General features: G+C 36.6%; 1 protein-coding gene across 4 annotated transcripts in view; it reads right to left on the bottom strand.

Moving 5' to 3' along the window:
- Positions 1 to 16160, bottom strand: part of DLG5 (discs large MAGUK scaffold protein 5) — a 97102-nt gene that overhangs the window by 2952 nt on the left and 77990 nt on the right. For 2 of the 4 annotated variants that reach the window (XM_058029045.1, XM_058029046.1), the window contains exons 19-33: positions 15852 to 15973; positions 14681 to 14770; positions 13299 to 13467; positions 10246 to 10323; positions 9425 to 9587; positions 8414 to 8547; positions 7668 to 7832; positions 7109 to 7292; positions 6053 to 6201; positions 5617 to 5787; positions 5097 to 5293; positions 4256 to 4399; positions 3941 to 4068; positions 3073 to 3182; positions 1218 to 1327 (exon numbers count right to left, since the gene is read on the bottom strand). In XM_058029045.1, the coding sequence (XP_057885028.1) occupies positions 1218 to 1327; positions 3073 to 3182; positions 3941 to 4068; positions 4256 to 4399; positions 5097 to 5293; positions 5617 to 5787; positions 6053 to 6201; positions 7109 to 7292; positions 7668 to 7832; positions 8414 to 8547; positions 9425 to 9587; positions 10246 to 10323; positions 13299 to 13467; positions 14681 to 14770; positions 15852 to 15973 (2114 nt within the window). The remainder of the gene's footprint in view (positions 1 to 1217; positions 1328 to 3072; positions 3183 to 3940; positions 4069 to 4255; positions 4400 to 5096; positions 5294 to 5616; positions 5788 to 6052; positions 6202 to 7108; positions 7293 to 7667; positions 7833 to 8413; positions 8548 to 9424; positions 9588 to 10245; positions 10324 to 13298; positions 13468 to 14680; positions 14771 to 15851; positions 15974 to 16160) is intronic. The other 2 variants (XM_058029047.1, XM_058029048.1) reach the window with 1 other exon arrangement.

The raw sequence follows: 16160 nt of genomic DNA, 5'->3' as shown, positions 1-16160 counted from the left end.
TCTAGATACTATCTACAGGCTTACTTCATGTACAGTATTATAACTTCAACAAACTTCAGTGTCAGTGCAATTTGAACACCAACTCTCTCTGACTACCAGCATCTGGAAGTGTTGATGACAGCTGGAGGCCACAGCACAGAGGTACCAACAGAAGACACACATAAGACTCTCTCAGACTAAAATGCCACAAATGCCTAAACAAGAAGCAGAAGATAACATGTGGTGATGTAATTTGGCCATGTTCATGTCACGTTCTCTGTAGGTTTAGTATGCACCATGTAAAAAACATTTGTATGGCTATTATATAACATTTGTTGAGAACATGGCTTCTCTCAGGATCCACTGAGAGAGCTCTAAACTAAACACACCCTTTTGTCTCTCCGCATTGGCAGTTACGCCTCAAAATATTTTTGTAAGAATCCCATTGTTCAGGAGATGAAAAGTTAGGTTTTGGCTAATAGAATGTTTGTTCTTCTTTTTAAATTTTGTTGCCACGAACATCAAGATACATTCAAAAGAGTGGGGATAAAATTCTAGGTATGTGGAACCACAGGGAAATATACTCTGAAATGAACAGAGAATCTCCAAACACGGTTTGTTTTTTTTTTTTTCTCCAGTAAAAATACTACAATCCAAGACTGATTTCATAATTTTATGAAGTTAAAAAGGCTTCTAAAGTTGAATTTAATTATTCCAAATTCCAATGCATGCTCAAGAAGCCTTGGACAATTTTTTTTCCATTGTTGAAACATTTAAAGTATGTCTCACAAATCAAAATCACACAATTACAGAAGGGAGGTTGAGTTTGGAAAGGACCTTTAGAAATCATAATTTGTTAGTTTAAACTACCAGGAGTTTCTGTTGTTTTGATTGATTTTTACAATTTAGAAAACTCTTCTACTCCTGACATGGTATAACACTGACAACACTATGTGAAATCATCAAATCCTGACCATACTTTCTATACTACTGGCTAGTAATGAAACCTTTTCAGAATCTCTTTAGATCATAAGATTCTAATATTCAGAACAAAGGAGATTTCTATCTTGACATTTCCTCTTCTGGTAAAATAAAATAAGAGAACAAGAGTTAGTCAAAAGGGAAGGCAGAATGAAAAAACCAAGCTGCTCACTGAAAGGACATTGATCTCTTGAATTAAAATGCAAATGGATTAAATTACCACTGTGTTCCTACTGAAACTTTTATTAAATACTAACCTGTAAAGTACTTGCTATACTCCTGTTCTATTTTTTGAGCTGTCTCAAATTGTTCTTTGGAATGCTTTTGTGTAACTTTGTCCCTCAGGAAGATTGGGTCTTTTTGCTCTCTGAAAAAATAAACAAACAAAAGAGAAAAAAAAAAAAAAAAAAAGAAACACCTTGTATGAGAGTAATTTTTTTTATGGACTTGAAAAGAGTGCCTCTAGTTGGGCAAACAGGAAAGGCTAATTCACATGCAAGCAGACTCCTTGGCCCAGAGTGCCATCTACTGTGTCTCAGCAGCATCAACAGTCATCAGGATCATTTCAGTGCTAACAAATTTACTTGCTCTCAGACCAAGATGGTATTTCTTTAAAGTTTGAGAGACTGGGAGGCAGTGGATGAAGAAAGAATATAAGTTTTCCCATTTCATATGAATTGGATCATCATCTCATACACATGCCAGTACTCCTTACACAAAGCTGGGCATAAGCATCACTCTAAGGGCTTGTGAAGTATCAAGCACCAAGTAAACTTAGTATTTTCATGTTATCATATCTATGACACATTTTTGAGATGCCTCTTTTCTATTATACAAGCTCTTGAAAATAAAAGATGAAAAAACAGAGAAATACAAATGCCAAAATAATTATTTAAAAACATAATGACTAAACTAACCTATCATTGCTGTGGTGCATTTCAGAGAATGCCAACTTTTGCTATATCAAAAAGGGTGTTTGAACAAACTTTTGGTGCACACAACAGGCAGACAAAATGTGCAACTTATACTGATGATGGCCAGAAATCCTTGCTTGACTAGTTTGACCATTGTCCCTTTCCAAAAAGAGGAAACAGCAGTAACGGTCACAATTTCATTTCCAAAGGTGGTCAAGCCACGACAGTTCCATTTATCACAATCCTATAGTGGTAATGAAATACAACTCATTGCTCTATGTCCTGTTTCTACATTAAAGTAGTGATACTTATCTTCTTTATGAAATAGATAGTAGTCAAATTTACCTACAGATTAAGAATATAAGAAGTCTTCAACTTTAGATACAAAGACAGCACAAGTATAAGATTTTTTTAGCAAAATGTTCCTCAATATTCATGTTGGGAGATGATTTCCCTTCTTGCCAAATCAATCTATCAAAATGTGTGAAGGCTTTTTCAAGCATCAGGGGAGAGACTGGCATTTGCACGTCCTGTGCTTTGTTCCTGGCTATATTCAAACAGGAATTTCACAATTACTGAAAGAACACAGCCTGAGAAGACCACAGTATTTGCACTATGTGGCAAAAGGGGACTTCCCTTGCTTTGTTTACTGGAGAATGAAGGTGGGAAAGCTGAAGCTATGAATCAATTGGCACTGCACCCATACTCTTGGCCCTTCTAAGAAGATGAAGAAAAGCTCTTTCTCATGGTCAACATGTCAATGGACCTCACCCACATCAGTCTTGCAATGTACCACAAAGGTTAGCAGGAAAGATCCTCCTAGAGGAAATTCAGTTTGGTCTCTATGTATTTCTTTGATAGATTCACTAAACTGTCATGCAACCCAAATGAAGTTAAGACCCTATACCTCATAGTGGGTTTTATAAGGACTATTTTCCCATTTTACAGAATCTCAGAATGTTCTGAGTTGGGAGGGACCCAGAAGGATCACTGAGCCCAGCTCTTCAGTGAGTGGTCCATACAGGGATAGAACCCACATCCTTGGTGTTATTAGCACCAGGCTCTGACCAAGTGAGCCAATCTCCCTGGATGTCCTAAGAGATTTAAAATGGCTAGGATGAAATAAACAATAAAGGTAAACTTAGACTTATTTTAAGGTAGAATAAACATCCCTGAACTATACCCCTCACAGACTTACTTGATTTGTTTAGCATTTTTGTAGCGAATAAAAATTACAATAGGGTAGATATGAACACTGTGGAGCCGTTCGATGGCATGAGGAGCGATGTCAAGCAGACAATGACAATCCTAAGATCAAATGTAAATGCAAAACACTCATTCAGTTAAAAAGCACAAGCACACATGCAAATCCCCCATTTCTTCCCCCACTTAAATCATAACCCAACAATTTTGCCATACATATAGCATTTTGGGACTACTGAGCAAATTGTACCCGAAGGATTTATAACAAAAGATAATAGATGAAAAATTGCAAGAAATAGCATTCATAGTACCAAAAGCATGCATTGATGGAAAAAAACATACTTGAAGAACTTATAGCATGAAAACTTAGATTGAAATATATGCATTACACTTTTTCAAAGTTTAAATACTCCTATTAATTTTCTCTTTCAGAAATCATGAGCAAACACAAGTGTTAATAGGACTTTCATGTGGTTTGATTGAAAACTGTAAGCAGTGAACAGACTTCAGGTAAACATCTGTCTCCAGGATTATGATGATGTTTATATTCTATAAGACTGCATTAAATGGAATAGTTAAAAAAATTAAATCTTTTTTTTGGAGGTGATAGAGCATGGAATTTAAGAACATTATTTCTAACTTTATTTAGTAATACTGTAAAAGAATAAGAACACTTCTAGTTTCTATAAAGGTGAGCTCATTTTAAATAGTCACATGCAAAAGTAAGCTTTGTTTTATTTTATTTAGTAACCTGCAGAACAGTTCCCTGAATATCTTAAAGGATGACACTGCTAACATAATTTCCAGCCCCCAACATAAGTATGTAAATTGTACAAAGAACTACAGCATTAAAATTGACTCACCTTTTCTGTTATCTCTCTTATTGAAGCTACAGTTGTCACATCGAAATGTCCACTCCTCCGTTTGTAATCGATGAACAGACAATCCTTCACACCCCGCTCTATGGCTTGCTGGGAAGCTTTCATAACCTCTGTTGCACACAAGAGAGCCCCTTTCATTACTGTTCCTTAGGCACAGAACAAGCCTGAGACGACAATGTCTGCAAATCCAGATTCTTGGGGCGTTATCCGTCTTTGTGTTGACATTTTGTTGATTTATACAGATGTTACTACTGTGTATTCTAAGCATGGGTAAAATAGCTGCATTGGCATACTTACCAAGGGGACACCTGCAAAATTTTCCAGGGGATTCTTTGACCAGCATGTCTTTCACAGCATCAAGTAAAGGTCCTAGAATGAGGACAGGCCTAGGGGACGTACAGTCCACTTTCTGGACACGCTGATAAGCCAAACTTGCAGAATCTACACACACAGAAGATATTTATTTGTAAAAGCATACATTTCCAGGCATTCCTCAAACAAGCAGAAGCATCATTATAGGAATTATGAGAAGACTTCCTCCGCAAGGGATGGCAAAGGGATGGCAAAATACAAAATATGGTCATTATGGAAGTTTTTCCACTTGACAGCTGAAACTAGAGATTTTTCTAACTGAACCTGTTGTTGAATTAAAAAAAAAATTGAAACCCTCATCTTCCCCAATCATCCCTAAAAGTGTAAACAATACACAATATTTGATATATCTGGCTTGATTTGTTGAGCTCTTACAAGGCAGTAAGCATTATAACTAATGTGATTTTTCTAAAGGAGGGAAGAAATAAAAGAGAAGATTTTGAGTGGTGCACAGGATTTCTGTCTAGACTAAGCAACCTGGACTGAAATTCAATAGTTGAAAGGAAGATCAAAACCATGCATCAAAAAGAATCTCTATCTCCAAATGAAATAATAATGCTAATAGGTTCAGGGAGAAATTAGGAAAATATTTTGAAACACACTGGCCTGTAATTTAATACAAAAAAATTTCTTATTAGAGATAATGATCACCATTTGTATTCAGAGCAATTAGAAAGTAACAGTATTTGTTGCGCTGTGCTACACCTTCTTAAAAATGGAAGAGAAGTAAAGGCAAAACCCTCCCAAGTATAAGAAAGGTACTTGCCATCCAAGAAAGGAATCGAGTCTGTACTGATTGTATCCAGAGCCAATAAATCTTTTCCATCTTTGGAACCACTTCGCTTATGTTTATGCCTTCTTCTGAAGAATGACCTCCTTGCTGCTGCTGACAATGTCTTAGATGAACTGTTTTCATCTTTAGCCTCAGACATGCTGTGTCTCCTGTAGAATTCCTGATCCATCCTAGAATAAAACACACAAAATGGCTGGTATTTAAAGTTATATTTTTAATACTTTTGACAGTATCACAGCTGGTGATGCTGTGCCTGATGTGCCCCAGGACATTGTCATTTATAGTTTACTATTTAGCAGCATTAAAACCAACTTGATACAGCAATATATATAATTCAATGTATATTAAAGAATGCCATCCTTAAAATGGCATATCTAAGTATTACAATCTTCCAGAAAGAACAGAAGCAAGCAAGTCTTTTATGCATCTCACTAGTCAGACTTGTAAAGACAAATACTTTTTAAAGATGAATCCTGTAACTGAGGTCACTTACATATATTTACTGGGAATCTGTCCTCTTTCCAGCTTCTGAGCATTCTCATCTAGCTGCCAAGCCATCCAACAACCAAAATTTCCCTGTGGTAGAGTGTCATCCACATACAAAATGTCATCTTTCTTAAAGCTTAAATCCTGCTCCATCTCTGCCACACGGTCATAAAGTGCTCTGGAAAGGAAGACAAACAGGCTCTGCAACTGGTCTCTATCAACTCAAGGGAAGAACACCCCTTTTCTGAAAAAAGTTAACAGATTAGTGGCATTCTCTACATCTCAGGAATACATGAGTGAAAAGTGAGAGAGAGACTTGCTATACTAGACTGTGTACTTGCTGTGAGGGAATAGCTGGATAAATCAGTAAATTTCAAATTGAAAAAAACATGGCAGTGTTTCCTAACAGCCTTATGTTGTCATTACCAGTCATGCTCAAATACCTGATGTAGAATCCATCTCCAGGAAGGTCTTTTATCTTATTAAACTCTTCTATCCTATATTGAGTCTTTATTTTGATATTTTCTCCAGGCTTCAACATTTCAAGATAAGCTTCCTCAGCTGTTTTATTTCGCATGTCAATGGACCCGTACTGCAAAACACAAAAATATACCTTTAGATGTGAAATTGTATTCAACAAGCCATAGAAGTAGGTGAGCTTGTAAAACCTGCACAATTGGTTTTTCTCACTTGCAGTTTCTATATTTGTCTTGTCACTTAAAACTCAACTACAGTTTGCACCTTCAGATGTCTAGCAAGAGACTGAGGCATTATAGTGGAAAACAAAAAACTCAAGTGCAAACAGCAGACAGGTACTGTGAGAGAGCACTTCTTGAGAAAGTTTTCCAAGTGTAAGCTGAGAATCATAAAATTCACACTGAAAAAATTATTATTTTTAGGGGTAGCAAGTGGTCTGAAGGAAGTCAAACATGATTACAAAGCAAAATCTGGACACTAGAAGTTCAAAGGGAGAGTCTCGGTGCTCACTTGTATCTGAAAAGCTCAAAGATTTAACAGTCTTGACAAGTAGATAAATATTGTCATTTCAGATACAGACAGCAGAGTCAAAGACACAATACATGGTTTTCCCTAAAATCTCTTTAGAATTTCATAGTGGTAAGATCAATATTGTTCTCTGTTTCACAGTGTCTTTTACATCCCTGCCTCTCTCCTACATACAGCCATGGGATTCAAAGCTTGCCATTTAGATGAAGGGAGCAGTTGTCAGTAATTACAGGCAGACATATGTGAGTCCTTTCAACTTTGAGGCATCCTGTGCCATCAACAGTGATAGTACTCCAGGCTCACATCATCGAGCTCCTCATGTTCTGCAGAGCCAAAATTCAAGTTTGCTTTCTGACCATTCTTACCTAGGTTTTGGGGCAGGAACTCCACACTCACAGAACATTCCACACTGTGGGACCGCACAGCACTTGGCACCTCCCTCTTTATGCCATCCCAGCCATTAGTCAGTGCACTGCAGACAGTGCACTGCTTACCTCAAGTATCATGTCACCCAAGACCAGTCCATCAGGTCCTTTTGCTGGGCTGTCATCATCTACATCTGAGACAAAGATTCCATACAGGTTTCCACCACATATCTGGATCCCAAGATCAACTTGGGATTTTTTAACAACAACAATTCTAGGTTCAGGGGTCCTTTTGTTTGTGTCCACAGGGCCCCTTTTGACAGAAAGAAATAGAAATAACATGTACTAGAATTGAAAAATTTGCCATGCATAAAATCAACTTGCCATCTGAAGAATACATATTTATATAAATATTACTCAGAATAGGTCACCTACAGACAGAGTATTCAACAACAAACAGCACCTTTCCAACTAAACCAATCTTGCAGAAAGCTTTCTTCACTCCTTGCAGATCTTTCAGAAACAGTCTGAAAACGTGTACATTTCTATCCTGGGGTCCACTTAACTTTTCTGCTGACTTATTTTAACCAGACACAGCATTCACAGGAGTACACTTCCGGATTTAATACCCTTCATATGCCAATCATGACCATTTATTTTCCTTTAAGACAGAAGTTTCCCTCTCTACCTTAAGGAATTCCGGGGACTTGTAGTTGGAGTGGTTTGTTTGGATGGGGGTGTCATTGTCCCTTCGTCCTGCTCACTCACAGTGTCGATCACGGAATGATTGTCAGGCGTTGCAGCTCCGCTGCCTTGCGGGGTGGAATGATTACTCACAGGTTCCAAGCGAGAACTAAGACAGGGGAAAAAAAACAGAAGAAAAGACTTCTGGGTTAATGCTAAATATTTTCCACTCAAAATTTTTAATTTGGCTGTAAGTCAATTTTAGAGTAACAGAGATAAAACCCAAACCCTATAACTCAAATGGGCATGACAAAAAACATATGTTCACCATAAGTCTATGAGAAAGACAAAGCTCCGTTTTGAAGTGTGATCATGCATCAAAATCAGATGGCTAATTTCACCAGGTCATTTGCCTTCTCTAATTAACATTGGAAATTCTGATTTTGGGGAAAAAAAAAAGTAAAAAATATTGGAAGTATTAAAATTTCATAATCCTAGGAAGAAGTCATCTTGGATTTTATGTTAGTATATTTAGGGATTATGCCCAAATAGAAGAGAAAATATATTTTGATGTATCCAGCATTCTTCTTTTGACAAACATGCATTCACCAATTATTTTTCAAAGCAATCACACTTTTCAGCACACGCGTGCTCGCATTTGCAAACATATTAAGTGTACAGAAGTTAGCTATCAGCTAAATAATTGTGTGGACAGGAGAGCTGTCTTTTTCCAGGTCTAGCCAGCCTTACCTTGACCGTGAGTGATTGCCAAGCTGATACATGTGTGGGTTATACTGAGCCAGAATAGTGATGGTGTCGCACTGCTGCCCAATGATTAGTCGAGCTTGTTGCTCTGTAGCATTTCTCAAATTAATTCCATTAAACTACGGGAAAATTGCACAAACCAGAATGTCAAGTTTGCAAATGGAAACCAGCAAGCTCATTCTTTCAGTGTCCTAACTAGAGTAACGTCTAAATGCTCACTTATTCCCACTGGAGAAAACGGGAGAATGAAAATGTTGCTATACAGTGAGTTCTAGGGTTTACTCCTTGGAAGGAATAATCATAATTTTCAAATATTTTGTAACTTGACAAGGAGTTTAACAATACTTTCACTCTTACAAGACATACATATTCTGAGCTGTGCTATGATTTGATACAAATTGATTCAGATCACTAATATGAGTAAATTCAGAATTTAAAGATAAATTCAGAACTATTCAGGTCTATTTTAGTATCAGAAACACACTGTGCAACAGAAGGTGCTTTAACACGATATTACACTTAAAAAGCAGTTCTGTACTTTATAAAAGGCTACTCCATGTGTTTATCTAACACAGTATGCAGAAACATCATTGAGCCTACATAAATAATTGTTAACCAGGTATCTTTAGCTAAGAATATGGCACAGTAACAACAGCATGAAACTTGGTAACAGCCAACTGCTTGAAGATGTACTCCCCTTACCAGGCAGAGCATGGGATTGGGACTGAAGATTAAGGATGGAAACTAACTTGCTTAAAATTTAATTACATCTGTATAAGACAAGATGAAGATATACCATCAAAAGACATGATTTTTATCATAAACCCTGAAAATGCCACAACAATCACAATTATGGACTATTACAATAGCGTGTACCCTTTGCTACATCTCACAGTGCACAAGGTTTCACAACATAGTTGTTTTGGGCAAGGCAGATATGGCTGCAGCCATACAAGCAGATTTATCAAACCTTAGCAATAGGAAGCAAACAATTACCTCCAGTAACTGATCACCATATTCAAGGCCAGCTTGATGGGCAATGCTCCCACCTGTTACTTTAGAAACAAATATTCCACCATTTTCTCCGCTCACAATGGAAATCCCGAGTGGCTCAGAACCCTTCTGCACTTTAACGTGGCGTGGCTCTTCCATGTAGGGCCTTTTAAAAAGAAATTTAAAACTGAGTTGGAAAAAATTGCACTTGAACCACCACAATACCAAAGTTACATGCAATATTTATGCCTGTCTGAACTGTAATAATAAAACAGCTTTGAACAGTTACTTAAAAAGCCCCACTAATTGCCAACAGTCTTAAATGCATTCCTTTATCACCATGCAATGTACAGTGGCAGAAGTAAGTGTACACCAGGTACATGACTGCTCCAAAAATGATGGCAAATATGAATTATAAACAGAATGGTCATGAAGTTGATAGGAAAGAAGCTTCCAGATGCATATTATATCAAAGTAATTGAACCACTGTATATAATATGTCATTGTAAAACCATATTCCAGAAGGATATGTTACAAATACAAATGCTGGGAGTCTTCATTGCCAGTGAAAATAAACAAAATGAATAGTAAGGTGGTAAACCAAAGGACAACAAAGCACAAATATAATATTTCATATTTGTATGCTGGGAAACACAAATTAGTAATGAAAATTAAGCAGTTACAAACTCAAGCCATTAGGACAGCAGTTTGCATGGTAGCATTACAATTACCATGCAAATTCTCCTTAGGGCAATTATCCAAACGTAAAAAAAGCACAAAGTGCGCAATACTGCTCGAGAAGGACAACCTTAGATCAGGCCAACCTCAAACTCCTTAGTGATGAGAACCTAGGCCTAGGAGCCACAGGGATTCTCAGAAAAGACCTATTACGGAACAGATATCTGAAAGATGCAGAAGATTTGAGAAGACAAGAACACTTAGAACAAGACAAACAGAAGTAAGACACTAGTAAGTATAACAAGAAAAAGGCTTATACAAACAAATACCCTGATACCTTCCCCTTTCCTACCCCCATATTTGGGATGTATCCACCTGTACAAATGAGGCTGGTCCATCCATGATGTGCATAAACCAAGAGTAGCCTTCTAAAAAGTCCTGGTTTTCACTATTATAAATTTTAAAATGTCTACGCAGCAAGAAGCACCACCAGGTATTAACAGTTTAGCTCAGTGCAAATGAAATAGCTTGGCCACCAGGTGTGGTGTATTTTTTATTTTAATAACACTGTACTGCATTTGGCATGCATTAATTTGAATGCTTTCTTTCCTAGCATTTCATTATGCCACATAGATGGTAGCTAAATTGTGCCAACTGCTTAAACTATTTTATTGTGCTTTTCAGAAACAAGAAGAGTTAACTGGACTTCGCTGACTACCACCAAAGTGCACGAGGCTGAGGAAGGGTATTTTTGGGAAAAGTAGGATTTGGGGCTGGGGACAGAGGGAAGGGGACATTGTTTCATAAACATGCATAATTGCCAGTCTTTGAAGGGATCTTTTTGGTAGCCTTCTGCAGCAGAGGCATAACAGTTTGCCAGCTTATTAATGCATATGAGATAAAAACTGTTGGCTGCTGACACAAATGCAAGTCTGGAACTCAGCCATCTACATCACCATTAGAGGTAATGCCCCCAGCAATTGCTTACCCATGTAGTGAACTTATTACTGATACTCACATTTTTTGCATGTAACCTAAATTAACTAAATTCTGATAACTTGCAGAAAACTGATTATTTTTTCACTCACTTATGAGCATGTAAGCAATATTCTATGAAGTTTCGTCTTGTCACAAAATTTACCAAGGTCTAGTCCCACACTAAAAACTAAAACTGCATCTTTTGGAGCTTTGTTTATTGTATCTTTCTGTTTTTTCATCCACCACACCCATTATTAATTTGTTTCAGATTGGAGTAAGAAGGAATCAAACCTATACAAATGTATCTGAGAATTCTAGTAAGAACACAATGACAGATAATTATGCCTGTAGAGCAAAGCACTAATAAAGTAAAAAAGGATAACATTAAAAAGGTATTTTATTTGATAAGCAGTTTTATCAAAATCAAGTGAAGCACTTCCCTATAATATTCAGACTGCCTGCCAGAATCACTAGACACGGAGTAAAAAGTCCTTATTGATGAGATCTTGTAATTTTCGTTTAAATTAAAATAAACAAATAGAAACATTGATTTTTAAAAAAATCTATTTAATTATTAATTTTATCTGGGGAAAGGCCAAATGAATTATTTGTATTTTGTGGGAAATGGAAAGCTTATTACAACCCCCCAAAATTCAAAAACTTCTTAAGATAGATTTAAGTAGCTACTTTCCTAAACTGAGAACTGTTTAATAGTTTGTTTTGTTTTAAAAACCCACCACCAAACCTTAGAATTATACTATTTTTAGAAAATCAATTCAGACTATGGTTTATACATAAGCACAGCAAGTGCGATAGGGCTGGAACCCGGATGTACTTCAATAATATGATCAAGAGTAACAAAAATTGTTATTTCCCAGAGATCAGAAAATGTATCTTGTGCTCTAAGACACAGAGATACAGACTGCCAAAACCCCAGCTTGTTCAGCTGAACACTCACATCATTAGTCATGAGAAAGAAAAAAGACACTCGGATTTTGTAAGTGACAATCAGAGAAACATTTATACAAGAACAGAAGCTGAGTACATGTACTACAAGTGTCACACTGAAGTAAGAATGTAAATTCACAAAAATCTCTTTATGTTTCCTTTCAAATAAAGCTGTTCTTTGTATACAAGACATTCTATAAATGCTGCAATAACTTAGTCACAAATTCTTCAAACAAGACAAAAGTTTCAGGTAGTATTTTATGAACAACTTTTTATTACCACCAGAAAAGTTAAAATACAGAATATCCTCACAATATTATCATTCACATTTTTATGGTCAGTGTTTTTACATAAATTAGGCATACAAAAGTGTCTCGAACTTGACATAAATCTGATTTCAACACATCAGAGCTCTTTTACACTGCCAGAATGGCACTTAGCTGTCTTACTGGAAATAAAAGTCTGATTCAAATTTGTGTCTTACTATTCTATGCTTCAAATTTGTGTAAATATTCAGTCTAGCCAGATTAAGATAAAAGGAAAACAGATGTCCAAGACCAATACTATAAGCAATGTAACTTTGAAATATTCATTGTGAGATATAAGGTCATTAAACACAAAGCACATGTTTTTAAGAAAACTATCATGTTTGATTTCAATTCTGCAAGCACATACACATATACTAAATGCTACTACTAGCAGTGGTCCAGGTACAGCCAAAGGGATCAGTCAGAGCAGTGAAATTGCATCTGTATATGTTCTGTACTGTTTGCAGTAAAACTGCATCTGTACTGTTCTTCCTCAGTTATGTGCTCAATTTTTCATGTTATCTGGTTACATGGAAACAAGGCACAATAGTTGGAGCATGTATTCTGCCATGCTAAGGCACTTGATATTTAGCTATCAAATGTTACTAGGTCTTAATTTTGTTTAGATTTCTAGAATATAGAACAAGGCTATCATAAATAAGCATGTGAGGTAGTTGAACTGAAAGGGTATATTCCAATTTAAACTGCTCTTACTTGGTGTTACCATTGGTCTAACATGGAAGAAACAAAACCTTTATGAAATCACCTATTCTTAAAATCCACAAAAAGATCTCTTACACACTTTCTAAAGAAAAAAACATTCAATAACAGGACATGAGATGCACTTCTACATCTCTATGTTTTTCACTTAAATTAAATGTTCACATTCCTTCAGACTAATAAACAAACACACAAAATTTCCTCAGATACATTAGTATTATAAACAAAAAATGTGGGGGCCTTACCTATCTTTTCTACGTTCTCCGACAGATACGGGGCTAATGGAAATCCTAGGTAATGTGGAAAGGGAGTTCTGAGACTGGCTGCTGGTGAAGGAGGACGTTTCCAAGTTCAGAGGTGACTGGGGAGGAGTTATCAAGCTGGGACTGCTGCATTCTGAGTGTGACAAGGAGCCTAGGAAGAGGCAACAGTTGAGTGTTAGTGTCCTGCATCTGTCATGGTTGGCAGATCTACGCAGACACAGTGAAAGACACCACACACACACATCTGAGACGTGAAAGAGGAGGTAATAGAGGTTCACTGTCTATTAGTCATGGCTTAGGAAGACCAGGTAACTCATTTCAGACAGTGCAAACTCACTGTCAGTGACTGTGTTAAACCTGTCCTCTCCAAGTGCAAACAACTACAGCCATTTTCAACAGGAGACAAGCTTACAGACAAGCTAAAACATGAGCGTGTCTGAAAAGCATTTTAAAGAAAAACAAAAGACAGGAAAGAAGTAAAACAAAAATCTAATATGTAGGTTTGTTTTCAAACAAAATATTTATGTACAGCCCTTCCCTTTACATAGGAGGTACATTATGTGACACCTGAAAAAGACAACAGAAGTCAAGCATGCATCCTACACAGAGACAGGAAAGCTCTGAAATTTCAAACAAGCTTGACATGACTTAGATTGCATCTTTACCCTGGTTGTAGCCTTCCTAAGTAATCTATAGAACAACTGCCCTGACATTTTGCTCCCTTTGAAAAGCTACAGAAAATAAACCTCAAATTATTAATCACAAATGAAAGTGATTTTTCAGAACTCTCTTGGCTCAGTTAGGAAAAGCACTGCACACAATACATTAAGGCTGCAGAAAATTTGAGCAATGATGGCAGCAAAGAGTTGCTGATTGCTGTCAGCCAACTCCTGATTCTAAAGCACTCCAACTACTGCTTGTCTCGAACCATCTTCCACTAGGCAATTTTGAGTGAAGTACTGAAATATTTTCACTGCATTTCAAAGTATAATTTACAACCAGTGATACAACAGTAAGCAAATCATATACTTAAAGAAACAAGCAAAAAAAACCCATGTCAGCTCACTGTTAAAATTTTCAAGGCATCATTCTAGAAGAACAACTACAAAAGATGCAGCAATGCTTATTCTTACTTCTGTCTGCACTTTTACTCACTGTGCCAGTACTCAAGTCAACCACCAGAAAAAACAACTTTCACTAGAAAGTTTCTTTTCTTTTTTAACATTTCTCTGGCAAAATGTAGATTTTGTAACCTTAATAAAATTGTCCTACTTAGACTGTGGCACAACCTGACTTAACAACTGCAAGGGCTTTGTTTTGGTTATGCTGAAAACAGTATAACTAAAATTACTAAAATAATTCACCTCTGTCAGAGCCCATCATGGACCTTGGATATCTTGGTGTTAAAGGGATCTTAATTCGTTCGGTTCTGTACTGCAAGTTAGTCGAAGAACCTATTTTTAAAACAAGGAAAAATTAAAAAGACAAAAGTAAAAGCAACTACAATTAACAAAAAAGTACATTTAGATTGTACTTCTTCAATGAGCATTAAAGTGACCTCTAAAGGATCAAGGCAAAAACTTTGATGATTACCCTCATAAATGTGAATACCTCAATTATAGCAAATTATCTTGATTACACAGTCAGCATAAGCAGAACACAATGCAGGTACACAGTATATAGGCACTATACATTCTTGTACGAAAAAATATTTTTAGTATTTTCCTACCAAATTAAACTTCACTCCAAGTTCAAGCAAGAATCTAAAATGTCTGTTCACTTAGAATCCATGGGACTTTGCAAAGGGCATTTAAAGTAGTTTGATTACATTCTGCTTGGATGAATATAAGACCACTGATACTGGTTGCAAATGGTTACATCCCTATTTGCTGTGCTTATAAAGCTACCATGCTCTACTCAATATTTGATGGAACACAGGAACACAAACACAGATAAAACCTCCAGTTATTACATAATTAAAAAATTAAATAAATCTAAAATATTAAAATGCTAGCGCTATAAAGCATGCATTTGCTTTGGTATCATTAGGCTAGGCATAACAAAATATTTACATGTCAATCAACTAGACATAAGTATACTTTATTTTCCAAGAATACAATTTACATTTGGCCATTAGTCATCCTTGACATTTTGTTCAAGGGGCTCTCTCCTTTCCTTCTCACCAGCTCATTGAACCTCAGCCTTTGGCCCTGTGTCCCAACTCTCTAAGGATACTTTTAAAGGGTAACAGGCATGGAAAGGAGGATCCCTCACACACAGAGACCATTTCAAAGAGACTGTAAAGAACAAATTAAACACAGCAACTTCTAGGGAACACCTTTAGTCATAAACCCACATAAAAGAAATAAAGAATATTATTTTCTTCATCAAAAAATGAAGCAAAGGAACACCGGAAGCCTTCAGGCTTTGCCAACCATGACAATCCCATAAGAAGGGTATTTAAGGCGTTTTCCATTTATAATTTTTTCCAGTATACAGGAATCCCACAGAAAATAAATCCGAAAAGTTGGTTACCAAGTCTGGCACTAGAGGGCAACGAATTTGAGCCATGAGATGCTCTTGTACGTGAATTTTCCGGGTAGTCATTGGAGTGTTTATGACTTAGGTCCAAACTCAGGCGACCTTGATGCTGGGAACTACATCAAAAGAAAAGTAGAATAGTGCAACAGTTAGAACTGGGCAAAGAACCTCAGCAAACAGAAACTGGCCAACAAAAAATTTTGGTTAGCCCATGTATGGAATAAAATGAATGCTTCTTTCATTTCCACTTCCACATTGTCCCACCATTTTATGAACTATTAGAAGCCAGAAAAAAATTAGCCT

Source organism: Melospiza georgiana, chromosome 8 (assembly GCF_028018845.1).
Source record: "Melospiza georgiana isolate bMelGeo1 chromosome 8, bMelGeo1.pri, whole genome shotgun sequence".
Taxonomy (NCBI): Eukaryota; Metazoa; Chordata; class Aves; order Passeriformes; family Passerellidae; genus Melospiza; species Melospiza georgiana.
The sequence above is the reverse complement of the archived record's forward strand: the minus strand, read 5'-3'. Positions and strand labels throughout refer to the sequence as shown.